The following is a 15900-nucleotide window of genomic DNA, read 5'->3' on the forward strand; positions in this document are numbered from 1 at the left end:
CTCCTAACAGCTGAGCCATCTCTCTAGCCCAGTGGTTCTCAACCTGTGGGTCACAACCCCTCTGGGGTCACATATCAGCTATTTACATTACTATTTGTAACGGTAGCAAAATTACAGTGATAAAGTAGCAATGAAAAATAATTTTATGGTTGGGGGGGTCACCACAATGTAAGGAACTGTATTAAAATGCCACAGTATTAGGAAGGTTGAGAACTACTTCTCTAACCCCTCTGGACTATTTTGTGTGGTGTATGTGGCTTGAGTTGGTGGCTTACTTGCTTTATTATCCTTTTGGATAACTATGGACTCTGGCGTTGGGCTGCCCAATTCATATGACAGTAGCCACATGTAGACCTTTAAACCTTTTTTGTTTTGTTTTGTTTTTCAAGACAGGGTTTCTCTGTGTAGCTTTGTGCCTTTCCCGGATCTCACTCTGTAGCCCAGGCTGGCCTCTAACTCACAGAGATCTACCTGCCTCTGCCTCCCGAGTGCTGGGATTAAAGGTGTGCACCACCACCACCTGGCTAGCTCTTTAAATTAATTAAAATTAGATAAGATTTACATTTTGATTCCTTAGGTGTCCTGGCTACATACTAAGTGCTTAACCCACATGAGGCTTTGGCAGCCACACAAGGTTTTGGTGACCCCACTGCGCCATATAGATATAAATCATATCTGTCATTACAGAAAGTTCTGTTGGATGCCACTGCTCTGAGAGTCTGTTACTGGGAGCTAATGGGCTGGGGGACAGTTCTTCCTTAGGGCTTGGTAACCCATTAAGTGGACCCAACCAGGAGTTAGACCTTGGAGTTGGGTAAGATTCTAAGGAAAACCAGCCAATTCCCATCTGAGAAGTCGCCTCAGGACCTTTGTACTTTATTTCAGTTACTTTCCAATTGCTCTGACATAGTCAAAGAAACTTATAAAAGAAAGCATTTAATTTGGGGCTCATGGTTTCAGAGGATTAGTCCACAGCCATCATGGTGAGAAGCTTGGCAGCAGGCAGGCAGGCATGGCTCTGGAGCAATAGCTGAGAGCTTATAGCTGATCCACAAGCAAAAGGCAGAGGTAGCTAACTGGGCCTGGCATGGACTTTTAAAACCTCAAACCCTACCCCTAGTGACACACTTTCTCCAACAAGGCTACGCCTCCTAATCCTTACCAAACGGTTCCATCTGGGGACCAGGCATTTAGATATATAAGCCCATTGGCACCATTCTTGTTCAAAACACCATCAACTTGCTGCTGCCCTTGTCTGGAATTCCCTTTCCCCAGATGTCTGTATGGATTGCATCCTTCATTAAGATCCCTACTCAAAAATCAACCTGTGGGTGAGCCCTGCTGACTAACCTTATTATAATATGGTCACCTCATCTTGGTTTTTGTTTTTTAGCACACTGCCGATCTCTGTGGACACATCATACACTTGTTAGTCTTTGTCTTGTCAGTAGGTTGACAGTATGTGAGGTAGGCACATGTCTCCATGTGAATGATGGAACAGTGGCTTCTACCACCCTGCCCTGATCAGAAGAGACTGACAGGTGGAGAAAAAGATCCAAAGCCCTCAGTGGGCTCTTCCCTGAGCCCACCCCCACCCTGCTTTGCCTGCAGGATTCGACTGGAGTCTGCATTTCAAGTGGGAACAGATCCCCCTGGAGCAGAAGATGACCCGGACAGACCCCACTAAACCCATCAGGTCAGGCTGCTTGGCTCTGGGAAGCTCTCTCCTTCCTGGATCAGGGGTCTGGGAGGCTCTTGGGGGGGGGGTGTATCATCACTAGGGCTCCCTAGGGTTCCTAGTCTAGGTACTGACTCTGTCTGGACCATTAGACCTGCCCATAGGGACAGAGAGGACCGAGATTGTGGGAGCAGTTGTGAGGGCCCTGAGAGCTGGCCAGCCCTCCTGCCCCAGTGACTCTGCAGGTAGGGAGCTGGGGCCAGAAGAGAGGTTCCTGGTTTCCATGTTTCATGGTTGCACCCTCAATCTCTGTCTCCCCAGGACACCTGTTATAGCTGGAGGAATCTTTGTGATTGACAAGTCCTGGTTTAACCACTTGGGAAAGTATGATGCTCAGATGGACATCTGGGGAGGAGAGAATTTCGGTGAGTTGATAATAAAAACAGTAAAAAGACAAGAGCAATACTAATAGTTCAGACGGAGAGCAGTCTACACCTGAGGTCCTGGTCTGTAGATGTAACCGGCTTGTTAAATAAGAAACACAGAACCAATTGCAGAGTTAAAAACCACGAGGTCAGAGCAAGAGCAGAAAACTTTACCCTTCACTGCTTCTGCTGTTCTTCCTCTCCGCAAGAGACCTACTTCTGTGTGTCCTGTCTATTTACAGACTTTCTGTTCTGTTTTCTCATTGGTTGTAAACCCAGCCACATGACCTCCTTGTCACTGCCTGTTTGTACAGACCTCCAGGTCTTCTATGGTTGGTATTGAGATTAAAGGCGTGTGTCTGCCATGCTGGCTGTGTCCTTGAACACACAGAGATCCGCCTAGCTCTGCCTCCCAAGTGCTGGGATTAAAGGCGTGCACCACTACCGCGCAGCTTCTGCTCTGGCTTGCTCTGACCTCAAGGCAACTTTATTAACATACAAATAAAATCACATTTCAATACAAATAAAATATCACTATACTGGTCTTTAAAGATGTGACACTTGTTGAGACATTTAATCATCATAAGGACCCTCTGAGGTAATTGTCTCCATCTTACTGATTCAAACAGGCACAGAGAGCTATTTGTTCAGGTCCACTCAGGTAGACAAAAAAGTTTAGGTGTCCAGGGGAGCGTGTGGCCAGATGGCCAGACATATGTGTTAGGAACACATGACTGAATACAGCTTAACGACATGGCTGTTTCTCTACCAAAAGGGATAGGAAGGAATACAACCGGGCATGGTGGTCACGTGTAAGCAGGGAAGGCCTGGATGCAGGCCCTGGCTTGGCTTCTTCAATCTGTTTGATCTGGGCAAATCAAACCTCTTTGGGACCCAGCTTCCTCCAGAGCTTGTTGACTAGTGATTGAAGCTGTGGCCATTATTACTGTGCATGAGACCATCAGAACCCTGCAGATGAGAACTCCTGGGCTGCCTGGAACAGTGAGAGGGAGATGGAACAGAGCCAGAGGTTTGCTCTCCTGTCCCAGAGCACCATGGAGAGGTCACCAAGTGAGGTCAGAGCCCAGGCTCCAGCACAGGTGGTCTGGGTCACTGGGAGAAGCAGCCAACTTTGGGTTTATTCACTTGGGAAAAACAAAAACAAGAAAGGAAAAACAAAACAGAACCAAACCTCCTTCCCAGGGAGCTGGTGAAGAGGGTCTGAGACTGGATATATCTGGCCAGGCCCCGGCAGGGCGCAACTGCAGGGCCCTGCTGCATGGGTGTTCACTAACGACTCATACAGTGTGGGCAGGACACAAAGCCTGGCCAGCACAGTCCTGGGTGGCGCTGTGGCCACTTGCAGGTCTGAAAGATGGGGATGAAGCACCCCTGGCGGGCACTGTGCTCTCATGAAGTGATGGGGTGGCGTTGGAGGGGTTAGTTGGGGTGGGGGTGGGGTGCTGCTGCCTCCTGTTGGCAGAACCTGGATGCCCAGGCCAGGAAACACTTGGGCTCCATTTAGTCTAAACAGGAGCCTCCCAAACAGAGAAACCAAGCAGGGCGGAGAGCTCACCCAGGGTCCTCGGGAGCAAGGGCAGTTCCGTGGTCCTGCGCTCAAAGCTCCTCATAATCTTCTTTTCTACCTGACCAGGTTTCTAGAGTAGTGGGTGGCGCTGGGCCTCTCCCACCCCAGTGAGGCTAGGACACAGGTAATGCTACTGCCTTCCTACGTTCAATGAGAAAGTACCAGTGGGACTGGTGTTCCCAGCAGAGCCCCTCAGGGGTTAGGAGGTACTCTCAGGCCTGTGTGAGATGCCAGGAGGTGGGCCTTGTCCTCTCTCGCCTCCCCAGGGAAACAGAGAGGCTAATTAACTAAGTGGAAATAGGCACAGGATTTTCTCCTCTCGGTTTACTCTCCAAAGTGTACAGGCAGCACTCAACGTAAATTCTGTGGGCTGGCCACAGTGACCCTTGCATCCTCATCCCATTTCCTGTGTTTGGAGTCCTAGTGACCTGCTTTGGGTCCCGGTCTCCGCCTGAAGGCAGCTTTGGCAAAACAGGTTTGCCGGGAAGCCAGGGCAGGCCCAGCAGGCTGGAAAAGGCCCAGCCTTCCTGCAGGCAGACATTTCTCCTTTCCTTTCTTTCTCTGTTTTTTCAGCCTGGGAACTGACAGAGAAACCAGTGAATGATCAAATAGCTCACTTCAAACTCTGCCTAAGGCAAGGGCTCCCGGGCTGGGGAACTTGAAAGGCAGAGCTGGGAGAGGTTCTGGCCAGGATTCCATTCCTCAGAAGAAATTCAAAGAAGTGTCTAGGCTGGCTGTGGCCCTCAGAGGGTCAGCTGCTGGGCCAGTTTTGAGCCCGGGGACTCCTATCTCTGATGGCTTTAGCTTTTTCTTCTATTCCTTTGTTGAAAGACAGGAGCCACCCAATCCGAGCCATGCTCCTGTGTCCCCCTGAGAGGCAGGAGCTCAGAGGCCACCTGGAGTGGGGCTGCCAGATCCCCAAACCTGAAAATTCACCTTAGGTTTCTCCCTCTGCTCAGACCCTGCAAGGACTCCCATGTCCTTCACAGGACACCCAGAGGCTTCCTGCTGGTTCCTAGGTTCTTCTGGAAACCCATGCATGGACTCCACTCTCCTCTCCCTCTTTCCAGGCCCTGTCTCACCCCACAGCCCTTTGTTGCTCAAACTCACAGGCCATGCCTGTTGCTCTGGGTTTACGCCCGTCTGGAAAATGCTTCCCCTGAGAGTTGCATGACCTGTTTCAGATCTCCGCTCTGGTGTGTCACCCTTTCAGTCGAAAAGTTCTCAGATCGGGTCCTAGAGAGATGGCTCCGTGGTTAAGAGCGCTGGCTGCTCTTCCAGAGGACCCGGGTTCGATTCCCAGCACCCACATGGCCGCTCACAACTGTCTATAACTCCTGTCCCTGGGGATCTAACACTTTCTTCTGGCCTCTTCGAGCATCAGGCATGCATCTGGTACACAGACGTACATGCAGGCAAAACACCCATACACATACAAAACAAAATAAGAAAAATAGTTGAGTAATCTAATTAAAATTGTAGTGTGCCCACTCCCACTCCACTGTCCCGCTCAGCCCCCGCCCCAGCTGCATTTGTCTCCTTGTACTTGTCACCCCACATGCTACACGTTCATTGCATGTTCTTGTTTCCTTGTGGGTTTTGTTTCCCACTTTCATGAACTTTGCCCCCAATACTCACACACATATGCACACACATAAACATGTGAGTGTGTGCACACATACACGTAAGAGAATCTAGAACAGCGTGTGACACAGAAAAGGTGCTCGGTTAACATTGGCTGAATGAACTAAAGAACTTCACTCAAGTGTGGCTTGGGCTAGGGAATAGTGCACATGGTGCTTGCTCACACATCTGCGAGGACCAGAGTTCAAGTCCCCAAAGCCCACATAAAAGCCAAGTGGGTGTAATGGCCCACATGCAATTTCAGTCCTTAAAAGTGGAGGTGGGATCCCTGGAGAGAGCTGGCTAGCTCCAGGAGCTGTAACAGCGAGAACCCCTGCCTTAGTGAGTAAGTTGGAGAGCAGTGGAGGCAGACTGCGGTCATCAGCCTCTGGCCCCATGCACACATGCACGCGCACATGCACGCGCACATGCACACGCACATGCACCTATACCCCTGTGCCCACACAGATGCAAACACATGCATGCCACACACACATACAAGTCAGAGAGATAAAGAAAACGATGTGAAGCTTGCTTGACAGAGTGTGAACTTTATTTTGCAATGTTGCAATTTAGTAATCCAGTGGCCTTGGAGAGACTTAAAAACAAAAACAAACAAACAACAAAAAAAAACAGAGCTGGGTTCAATGATGTGCACTTCTGTCTCTGCACTGGGGAGGGTGAGGCAGGAGTACTACTTGAGTTCAGGACTTCAAGACCGGTTGAGCAACACAGACCCCACCTCAAATAAAACAAGGAAAAATGGACACACAGTAATCCGAGCACTGGTGTTGAAGCGGGAGGGTTGCTGAGAGTTTAAAGCCAGCCTGGACTACAGGCTGCATGGAGAATACCAGACTAGCCAGGCATGTACAGCAAGACCTTATCTCAAAATACAAAGAAAGGAAGAAAGGAAGGAGGGAGAAGGGAGACAGGGAGAGGAGAGAGATGGGGAGAATGCAGGAAGAGACCGATAATAGTCTGACTTATGGATTACTGTGAGAATCGGATATTTACATCATGGTACATGATACATGCTCAGAAAGTGGATGGTGGTTACTGATGCTGCCATCGCCACTGTAGATAGTATTAATTTATAACACGTATGTACCATACGGGCTGAGTGAAATGAGGTGTCCTCCCTAACATAATAAAGTTAGTCATCTAGCCCCAATTCTAAACCTCAGCTGCCGAGGTTAGCTGCAGATCTGGCTGGGAAAGGGGGTGGGTGTCTGGCAGTTTATGGGCTGACCTAAGGAAACCATATTACCATGGCCAGTATTAGTCTTTGGGAGGGACCCAAGCATTCGTACCAGTGAGAGCCCCGGGCCTGTCCAGGGACTACCACATAACCCCCCATTAAAACTTTATTGTAGCCGGGCGGTGGTGGTGCACGCCTGCAATCCTAGCACTCAGGAGGCAGAGGCAGGTGGATCTCTGTGAGTTTGAGGCCAGCCTGGTCTACAGAGCTAGTCTAGGACAGGCTCCAAAGCTACAGAGAAACCCTGTCACAAAAAAACAAACAAACAAAAAACAAAAACAAAAAGCTTTATTGTAAAGAACATGCACATAAACATGGCGCATCAAGATTAGCCAGACCCAACATCTGTACCTCTCAGTGACCTTCTGTGACAGCAGAACAGCCATTCTGAAGCTGTGGAGCTTCACACTGGGTCTCACACTATCATCCTCTTGGTTTCCCAAGACAGGGTTTCTCTGTGTAGTCCTGGGTGTCCTGGATCTCCTCTGTAGACCAGGCTGGCCTCGAATTCAGAGATTCTCCTGCCTCTGCTTCCCGAGTGCTGGGATTAAAGGTGTGTGCCACCACGTTTGGCATCACCCTCTCTTTCTCTCTCTTTTAAATTTGTGTGTGTGTGTGTGTGTGTGTGTGTGTGTGTGTGTGTGTGTGTGTAACAACCTAGAAGAGGACATCAGATCCCCTGATGCTGGAGGTATAGGCAATTGTGATCCACCTGATGTGCGTTCTGGGAACCGAGCTCAAGTCCCCTAAGAACAGAAAGTGACCACTGAGCCATCTCTCTAGCCCCTCTTTTTTTGTAAACTGGATTTTCTGCAAGGAAGGAGATATTTTAGTGAAAGACCCCCTGGCACCCCTATAGGAATGCTATGTTTGCAAGGCTTATAAGGGAACAAAAGACAGTTCCAGGAAATAGAATGGCCCCACCGCAGCCCAGATAGCCGATAAGCATTGCCCTGTTGTGCAAACCCCCTAGCTTGTGAGGCACGTAGGGGAACAAAGGAATTCAGCTAGAAGGCAACCAGAGCAGCTGGAATTCTAGACAGGGGTTGAGTCGACACACATATCTGGTTACCAAGGAAACCCACAAACCGCCCTGAGCCTGAATCCACGCCCCATTTGATTTATGCTTATATATTCGCGCCTCACTTGAATTGTCCAATCAGAACCATTCGCGCCTTGTTTAAACTATCCAATCAGAACCCTTTGACTATTCGCGCCTCACTTGAATTGTCCAATCAGAGCTTTGTAACCATTCGCGCCTTGTTTAAACTATCCAATCAGAACCCTTTGACTAATGCTTTCCCGCGCTTCTTGCTATAAAAACCCATCCCACCAACCCAGAGGCGCGCTGGTCTTCCGAGAGGCTTGGTTGCCCCAGGTACCTGTGTTTTAATAAACCTCATGCTGTTGCATCTGATCGGTGGTCGCTGCGTGCTCATTGAGCCGGGGGTCTCTCCTGAAGGGAGATCTCTCCGGGGGGTCTTTCATTAGCACTACACAGTACCAAATGGAGAATTAATATAAAGGAAGTAGGAAGTCAGAAGATATACTAGTCTCAGCCAGGTGGGTTGAGGAAAAGAGACTGGTAAGTAGAAAACAGAAGTGATGTCCCTCTGGGAAGCAGAGTGGCCACTTCTTGCATCTCTGACACCAGTGGGGGACTTCAGTCACTTATGACTTATGACTCTACCACTACCTTCAGAAGGGAATGCAGGTCAGGAAGATCAGGAGTAGCCTGGTGCACACTCCCTGAGCCTAGAGGCAGGCCTGGGCCAGCCTGGTACAGCTAGAGCAGGCTGAAGTTCCATTGGTGCCCCTCAGGTGCTAGATCTATTCACCCAGCAAGCATGGTCTTCCTAACTCGTGTCTGGCTGGAGCCTGTACACATAACCTAGAAAAGATGCTGTGTTTTGTGCATATCTCCTGACTGTGTTCTGTTCCGTCAAAGCTTTCTCCACTGCTCTCCTGTGTGTGTGTGTGTGCCATGTATATGCACACGCATGTATGCATACATGATGTGAGCTTGCACAAGGAGTGTAAGCACCCTATTTTATCTGTCACAAGAACTTACATCCCAGCATATACCTTCAGGGAGACACCGAAGAGAAAGAAATCCATCCCCTTCCCGCCATCATCTGGAGGGACCCTCCCCCTTCTCCTGACACTGTCATCTCCTGCAGAACTCTCCTTCAGGGTATGGATGTGCGGTGGCAGCTTGGAGATTGTACCCTGCAGCCGGGTGGGCCATGTCTTCAGGAAGCGGCACCCCTACAATTTCCCTGAGGGCAATGCCCTCACCTATATCAGGTAGGTTCTAATGGGAAATACCCTGGAGGAAGCATGGGATTCCCTCACTCTAGACACCCCCAGCTAGTTATTCACCATGTATGTTCCTTTGGGCTGCCAGCCTGTATCTCAGGCCTCAGTTTCTCCATTTGCTGCCCTAGGTCTGATATTTGGGGCATTTCTGAGGGTAGAGCATTGCCCTTAGGTCTCTCTTGTCTTGATTCGCCTTGTCCACAAGTCTTGGACAAATGGTCAGGTGACCAATATATTGCTGTTCTCATTGGCCCTCGATTGTTGGTCATGGTTTTCAATGCCCCACGTAGACTGGGCCCGGTACCTGACTATGCGTATGCGTGTTCCCAGCTACAGAGTACACTTGGTCTCACAGGAGAGTGAGCAGTGTCCTGAAAGACCATCCAGTGACCCATGGTCCTGATGGAGGAGTTGAGTGGAAGAGGAACTGTCCTGAGTATACATCCCCTCCTAAGGTCCTGTTTCCCCTCGTCCAGCTGGGCTGGCTTGCGTAGGCTGGAGAAATGCTTTCCACATCTAATCAACGAGTGATTGAAAGTTTTGTTTGCTTTCTCCCACCTCATTTTTTTTTGGGGGGGGGCGTTCAACACAGAGTTTCTCTGTGTAGCCTTGGCTGTCCTAGATCTCGCTCTGTAGACCAAGCTGGCCTCGAACTCACAGAGATCCACCTGCCTCTGTCTCCTGAGTGCTGGGATTAATGCCATATGCCACCACACCTGGCATCTCACCCCATTTATACACACACACACACACACACACACACACACACACACACACACGTGTGTGTGTGTGTGTGTGTGTGTGTGTGTGTGTGTGTGTGTGTTTTGCTCAAATGTATGTAGGGGTACCCTGTTAATTCCTGGTGCTTGAGGGCGCCAGAGGAAGGTGCCAGATCCCCTGGACTAGAGTTCCAGATAGTTATGAGCCACCATGTGGGTGCTAGGAACTGAACCCAAGTCCTCCATGAGAACAACAAGCCACCTGTCTAGCCCCCTGACATCCCATTTTTATAGTAAAAGTCATATAGACTTAGTGCAAACACTCAAGCAGGACCAACACCAACTTTTACAAGCAGATGTTGTTTATGTATCACATAATTGTGATAATTATTCTTTTTTTAAAAAAAGATTTTTTATTTATTATGTATACAGTGTTCTGTCTGCACAATATCCCTGCAGGCCAGAAGAGGGCGCCAGATCTCATTACAGATGGTTGTGAGCCACCATGTGGTTGCTGGGAATTGAACTCAGGACCTTTGGAAGAGTAAGCAGTGCTCTTAACCTCTGAGCCACCTCTCCAGCCCGCAGTAATTATTCTTTATAGGATCCCAGAAGAAAGTGAAAGTCGTCTCTACTCATTCTCTCTCCCATTTGCCCACTCATCTCTTCCAATGCGACTACTGGTATCCTTAGCATTAAAGCCTTTCACTAGAAGTACCTGATCTTAGTAGGTTGCTGCACTATCATGTTGTTCTCACGTGTGGTTTGTGTATGGAGACCCCCGCCCTCCGTGGATTTGTGTTGGCAGGTTGCCGTCATACGCTCTTCCAGCGGCATGCCTCTCTGGCACAATACCACAGCCACCCTTTCTCCGGTATCACTAACCCTGGTGTTCTTTTCAAGGCTGCCTCAATGTATAGAAACGTTTTCCAACTGAAGGGCATTTGTTTTGCTGCCAGTATTTTCTTAAGCAACTATTCTTGTGTGTGTCCTTTTTTGCACATAACAGATCTTGCAATAGAAGAGATTCCTTTGAGTGGAGAGCCTGTCACAGGTCCTGACACATCACCCTCCAGACCAACTGTGGTGATGCATTGCACCCCAGCCACTGTTGTTTGCCTGGATTGCCGGCATCCCCGTTGCTCTCTACTGCACGGAGCTCATCTTCTTTTTCTTAAGTGTACACTGTTCACCGACAAACAGCTGGTCCTGATAGTACAGGCCTGTAGTCCCAGCTACTTAAAAAAAAAGGCGAAGGCAGGATTGAAGTTTCAAGGCCTGTGAGGGCTACAGACTGAGTTCAAGACCAGCTCAGGTAGCTAACTGAGACCATATCTCAATAAAAGTAAAAAGAGGTCTGTGGTTACAGCTCACTGGCAGAATGCCTGCCTAGCAGACATGAGGCCATGGGTTCAGGCCCCAGCACCACGTCTGAAAAATGTAAGAACCTACCTCCTCTCTTTCCCCTCTCTGGTAATTTGGTTTTGCTTTCCCTGCTTTTAGGAATACAAAGCGTACTGCAGAGGTATGGATGGATGAATACAAGCAATACTACTATGAGGCCCGGCCCTCGGCCATTGGGAAGGCCTTTGGCAGGTGGGTCCCTCCAATCCCATTTGCCTCCCTCTAGTCACGTTTGCATAGCCCAGCAAATATGAAGTAGGTACACACTGACAGCACACACTGGACTGAATGGGAGACCATTCAGTCTCCCTAGTAACCGAGTCCTGGCTCTTCTGGCTTCTCTGGACTCTGGAAGGGAGTGTGATGCATGGACTAGACCCTGATCCAAGACTCTGGTCCTACATACTGCCTAGAGAGAGATAAGAAGAGAAATTTCTCCACAACGGTTTAAAGTGCAGCCCATTCAGAGCTGCCTTCAGGAACAGCAGCGTCTGGGGGAGTACTTATGACAGAGTTGTCTGCCAAGGACAGTGCAGGGGTGCCACCACACCCATCCAAACCTGAGGTCTGTCAGCCTGCTTTCCTGTGATGGCCTGTGATGACCACTGTCTGGTTTAAAGGATTTTGAAAATGCAGATGGATTATGAAACCAATTTAGTGAATCATTATCAGCATTTTCACAAAAGGGTGAGAAAGACACCACAGATGAGCTTAGTGCTGAACAGACTAGAAATCAGAGTTAATTGCAGTCTTCGGTAAGTATTGTTTTATGAAACTCATTTCACTGTGTATGGCTGTGCACCCACTCGTGTGTCCTCGGCCTGTGTAGCCGTGGGAGGATGTGAGGTGTGCTGACCTAGTTAATGTCATCAGAAAAGTTTGAAAACATTGTCAGTGATCAATTGCAAATGAATCATCCCTCCTCTGTTTATTTCTATTTATTCCTTTTTTTTTTTTTTTTGGAGCTGAGGATCGAACCCAGGGCCTTGCGCTTGCTAGGCAAGTGCTCTACCACTGAGCTAAATCCCCACCCCCTCTATCTATTCTTAAAATGCAAAAAAGCAAGCCACAAAGCATTTCTTTAGCATTTACTGAGGATCTCCCCTCGGCTAAGCACCCCATGTCCCCTCTTGATCCTTACAAAAACCCAAGGTCAGTAGTGGAGTCCCAGTTTACTTAGATAGGTGGTTACCCAGGTCCTCAGTGGCCTTTGCGGTTGGTGTAGCTGAGTAAGGTGAGGAGATTGAGGCGCATGTCCCAGTGGTACATCAGAAGGTTGTGACCTGCCAACTCTGGAAAGATGTTCACATTAGACCCTATCTCCTAAACTGGAAGTTGATGAAATCCTCTACCCTCTGCAAAAAAATGAGAAAAGTTTGTACATGCTAACAGGAGTCTCTAGGAGTAAGAGGCTGAGGGTGAAGTGTGGCCTCTGTGAGCTCAGCCGGAATTAAAAAGAGGACACAGGAGATACAGGAGACCCAAGTGTTCACGTCAGATGTTAGTATTGAGATATGTGGGAAGTGGGGCCTAGTCTCCCTCTGTGGTCCCTCGGGGTCTTCCTCCTCACGTCTCGGCCCTTCCCTGGCTTTGTCTTTCCCTGCAGTGTGGCCACACGGATCGAGCAGAGGAAGAAGATGGATTGCAAGCCCTTCCGCTGGTACCTGGAGAATGTCTATCCTGAGCTCACGTGAGTACAGCCCCCTTCCGGGGCTGGGGACCAGTGATACCCCGAGTCTGCACCCTTCAGCTGCCGAGAGTTCATCTCCCCTCAAAGGCTCTGAGGGAACAGAGGCAGCGTTACCACAAGTTATCAGTCAGGCGTGATGCGGCAGCATTTTTACCAGACTGGCTGCCTGACTAGAAATGGATATTGTCTCCCTAGGAAAACAACCCTGCATTATGCAGTTGAGGCCACGCTGCTTTTATCACCTTTGACCCTGCTCTCTCTCTGCTGGAAGCTCATCCCAAGGAGATAAAGTCATCCGAGCACAGCGCTGTTGACCGCAGACCCTTTGAGCCAGGCTGCTGGGGGAAAATGAGATGCGGCTAACACTTAGGCTGGCCCAGTGGATCACTGGTACAGCTATTTGAACAAATATTATGCATCCATTAGTATGTAATCACAGAGACCAAAAAAGCACAGAGAAATGTTTGTTCTAGCAAAGAGGGAGCAAAATGCAAATAGGGTTGTGGCTGTGTGGGCTCTGAAGGGAGCTGAAGGAGGTAAGAAAGGGCCATGACTGTGACAGGGAGTGGGCCACACAGGTTCCTTCTTCTGAGTCTAAATTCTCTTTTTGGTGTCTTGGTCACATGGTTTATTTCCTCGCCCTCTTCAGATTTTGACTCATTTGTACCCTCCCTGGGGACACTTTGTCTGAACACTAAATTGATAGCAGCATCCCTCTGGGACCTACATCCGTACCTCACATACACTCCTAGCTGGTTAATTTGGTGTCACCTCCTACTGGAAGCTACCAAGGTAGAAGCCATGGACTGTTGGGTTCATGGCTCTCCTCTGGCCCCTAGAATAGTGCCTATCACAAAGAAGACACTGGTTAAGCATCTTTTAAAAGGAATATTTTTGAGCAAATAAATGTCTGGAGTTAACCCCCTTCCTCCAGAACAGTCCCCTGGGGAGCCTGCTCATCCTGTTGTTGGTTTCTCTTCTCCTGATGTTGTCTTGGCTTTCTGGAACACTCCACCCCTCGCTGCCTACAAGTTCTGCAAGTGGGGGAAGCTTCTTTTCTGTTCTCTGAGGGCATATCTACTGCCTGCAAAGTTCCCACTGTTAGGCTGCAGCCAAGTCCTGGAAAACAGCTCGATGCTGAACCCAGATAATACGACTCCAAAGTTCCAAATACAGTCTGCCTGGAAAGCAGTAAGCCCCAACCGACTGCCGGAAATTTCTAAGAAATTCCAGCACAACAACAATTCAAGCTTACACCAGCCTCTTTGGAAGCAAGTTGGCAGCCGAGGAGCCTCAGTCCCTCTGGCCCCTAGCTGAGAAGTGTGGAGTATGGCCTGAAGAGTGCAGCAAGTGGGCATCTTGAAGTGCGAGCATATGCTCATTCATGTGGCGATTCTGAGCCGTGGAGGACGAGAGAGCAGCGGTGTTTTACCCAATGTCAAGGTTCCTACATTTGGAGGGCATTTTGGACACTAGGTCAGCGTGAGCTGAGGAGCCCATGGGAAGGGAGACCGGGAAGATGGAAATGGGTCCTTCCTCTCCACACCCCAGGACTCCACCCCAGAGGAAGAAGTGCTCTACCCTAAACCTGGATCCATTCCAAGATGGGCGGCATATTAAGTGTGCAGTGTTCGATCAGGAGAAAATGCCCCCCTCTCTCCCATTCCTTCCATGGCTCCTTCCTATCTAGGGGGCTCAAAGGTCAAAAGGGGCCGGGGTGGGTCAGATTGATGCCAATGCCCCTCCACACCGGGGAGCCTTAGATTGCCTGCACATCTCAGGTGGTCACCACCAAATTTGAGCAGGATAAAGGACCTTCCACTTTGTTAGGCCTGCCTGCAACCCTGCCACAGCTCTGCTCTGTGTCCAGGCCTAGCTTCAGCTGGCCTCAGTAGCTGCTACTCCATCACATTTATTAGGACTGTCCCAAACAGCAGTGCAGACTGAATCTCACCTTCCTAAGGTGCCAGTCACACAGCGGCCATTGTAGACTCATTACAATAACTTCAAGCAGATGGCAGGAAGGGTTCTAACCCAATAGTCTGCTATAACCACTTCCTAGTAGGTGGAAGTCAGGCAACTTGAGCAGTGGCTGCTACTGCTATTTCTCCAAAGGCGTCGTGCTGTCCAATGGCAGCCCTGCTTAGAGGAAAGCCACTGAGGGAAACACAGAGGACCACCCATAAACAGGACAGGTTGGCTTGCTCTGCTGGGCAGCTGAGGACAATGATGAGGACTGCCATCTTGGCCAGCTAGAACACAACAGGAGCTTCATCTGCTCTTTTTTTTTTTTTTAATTTATTTAACTTTATTTTATGTGCATTGCTGTGAGGGTGTCAGATGCCCTAGAACTGGAGTTATAGACAGTTGTGAGCTGCCGTATGGGTGCTGGGAATTGAACCTGGGTCCTCTGGAAGAGCAGCAAGTGTTCTTAACCACTGAGCCATCTCTCCAGCCCCTTCATCTGCTCTCAACACCACTGCCCAACAAGCTTCACTGGGCAGCCCCACTGGGCCAGTGCCCCTTCACCTCTGACAGCTGACCAGCTGACACATGTCCCTAAGCAATGGGGAGTGGGCAGAAGAGCAGAGGGGGATCAGAAGGACCCTGCACCCCTTGAAGCTCCTTGTGCTCTCCTGGAGCGCAATGCTCCAAGGCCCTGGAAGGCAGCTCTGTCTTTGCAGAGAGGGTGAAACTTTTTCTAGGAGGAGCTGCAAGCCTGGCTCGTTCCAGCATCAGATGGGCCATGAAAGCCAGCCAATTGGGGTTGGGGATTTAGCTCAGTGGTAGACTGCTTGCCTAGCAAGCGCAAGGCCCTGGGCAAGGCCCCGGGTCCTCAGCTGGGGGGGGGAGGGGAGCGGGGAGCCAGCCAAGCGGTAGGGTGAGTAGCGGGGAGTGCTGCTGCCCCTCGGACAGAGGGTGTTGCTGGAGTGCCAGCTCAGGGTCAGGGGGCCTGATCTCCCCATTTTTAAAGAGACTATGGACTCAGATTTTGCTCTGTGGCCTTAAAGGTTTTAATTTAATTGTTCTCTCTCTCTCTCTCTCTCTCTCTCTCTCTCTCTCTCTCTCTCTCTCTGTGTGTGTGTGTGTGTGTGTGTGTGTGTGTGTGTGTGTGTGTGTGTATGCACTCAGAAGTGCATGCAGATGTGGGTGGAAATGAGGTCAGAGCTGGATGTCTTCTGCTGTTTTGTTC

At 49.6% G+C, this 15900-nt stretch overlaps 1 protein-coding gene across 2 annotated transcripts in view; it reads left to right on the forward strand.

Moving 5' to 3' along the window:
* Positions 1-15900, forward strand: part of Galnt16 (polypeptide N-acetylgalactosaminyltransferase 16) — a 75594-nt gene that overhangs the window by 50018 nt on the left and 9676 nt on the right. For both annotated transcript variants that reach the window (XM_036205971.1, XM_036205970.1), the window contains 5 exons: positions 1612-1696; positions 2000-2103; positions 8756-8882; positions 11117-11209; positions 12624-12707. In XM_036205971.1, coding sequence (XP_036061864.1) covers positions 1612-1696; positions 2000-2103; positions 8756-8882; positions 11117-11209; positions 12624-12707 — 493 coding nt within the window. The remainder of the gene's footprint in view (positions 1-1611; positions 1697-1999; positions 2104-8755; positions 8883-11116; positions 11210-12623; positions 12708-15900) is intronic.

This window comes from Onychomys torridus, chromosome 14 (assembly GCF_903995425.1).
Source record: "Onychomys torridus chromosome 14, mOncTor1.1, whole genome shotgun sequence".
Lineage (NCBI taxonomy): Eukaryota > Metazoa > Chordata > Mammalia > Rodentia > Cricetidae > Onychomys > Onychomys torridus.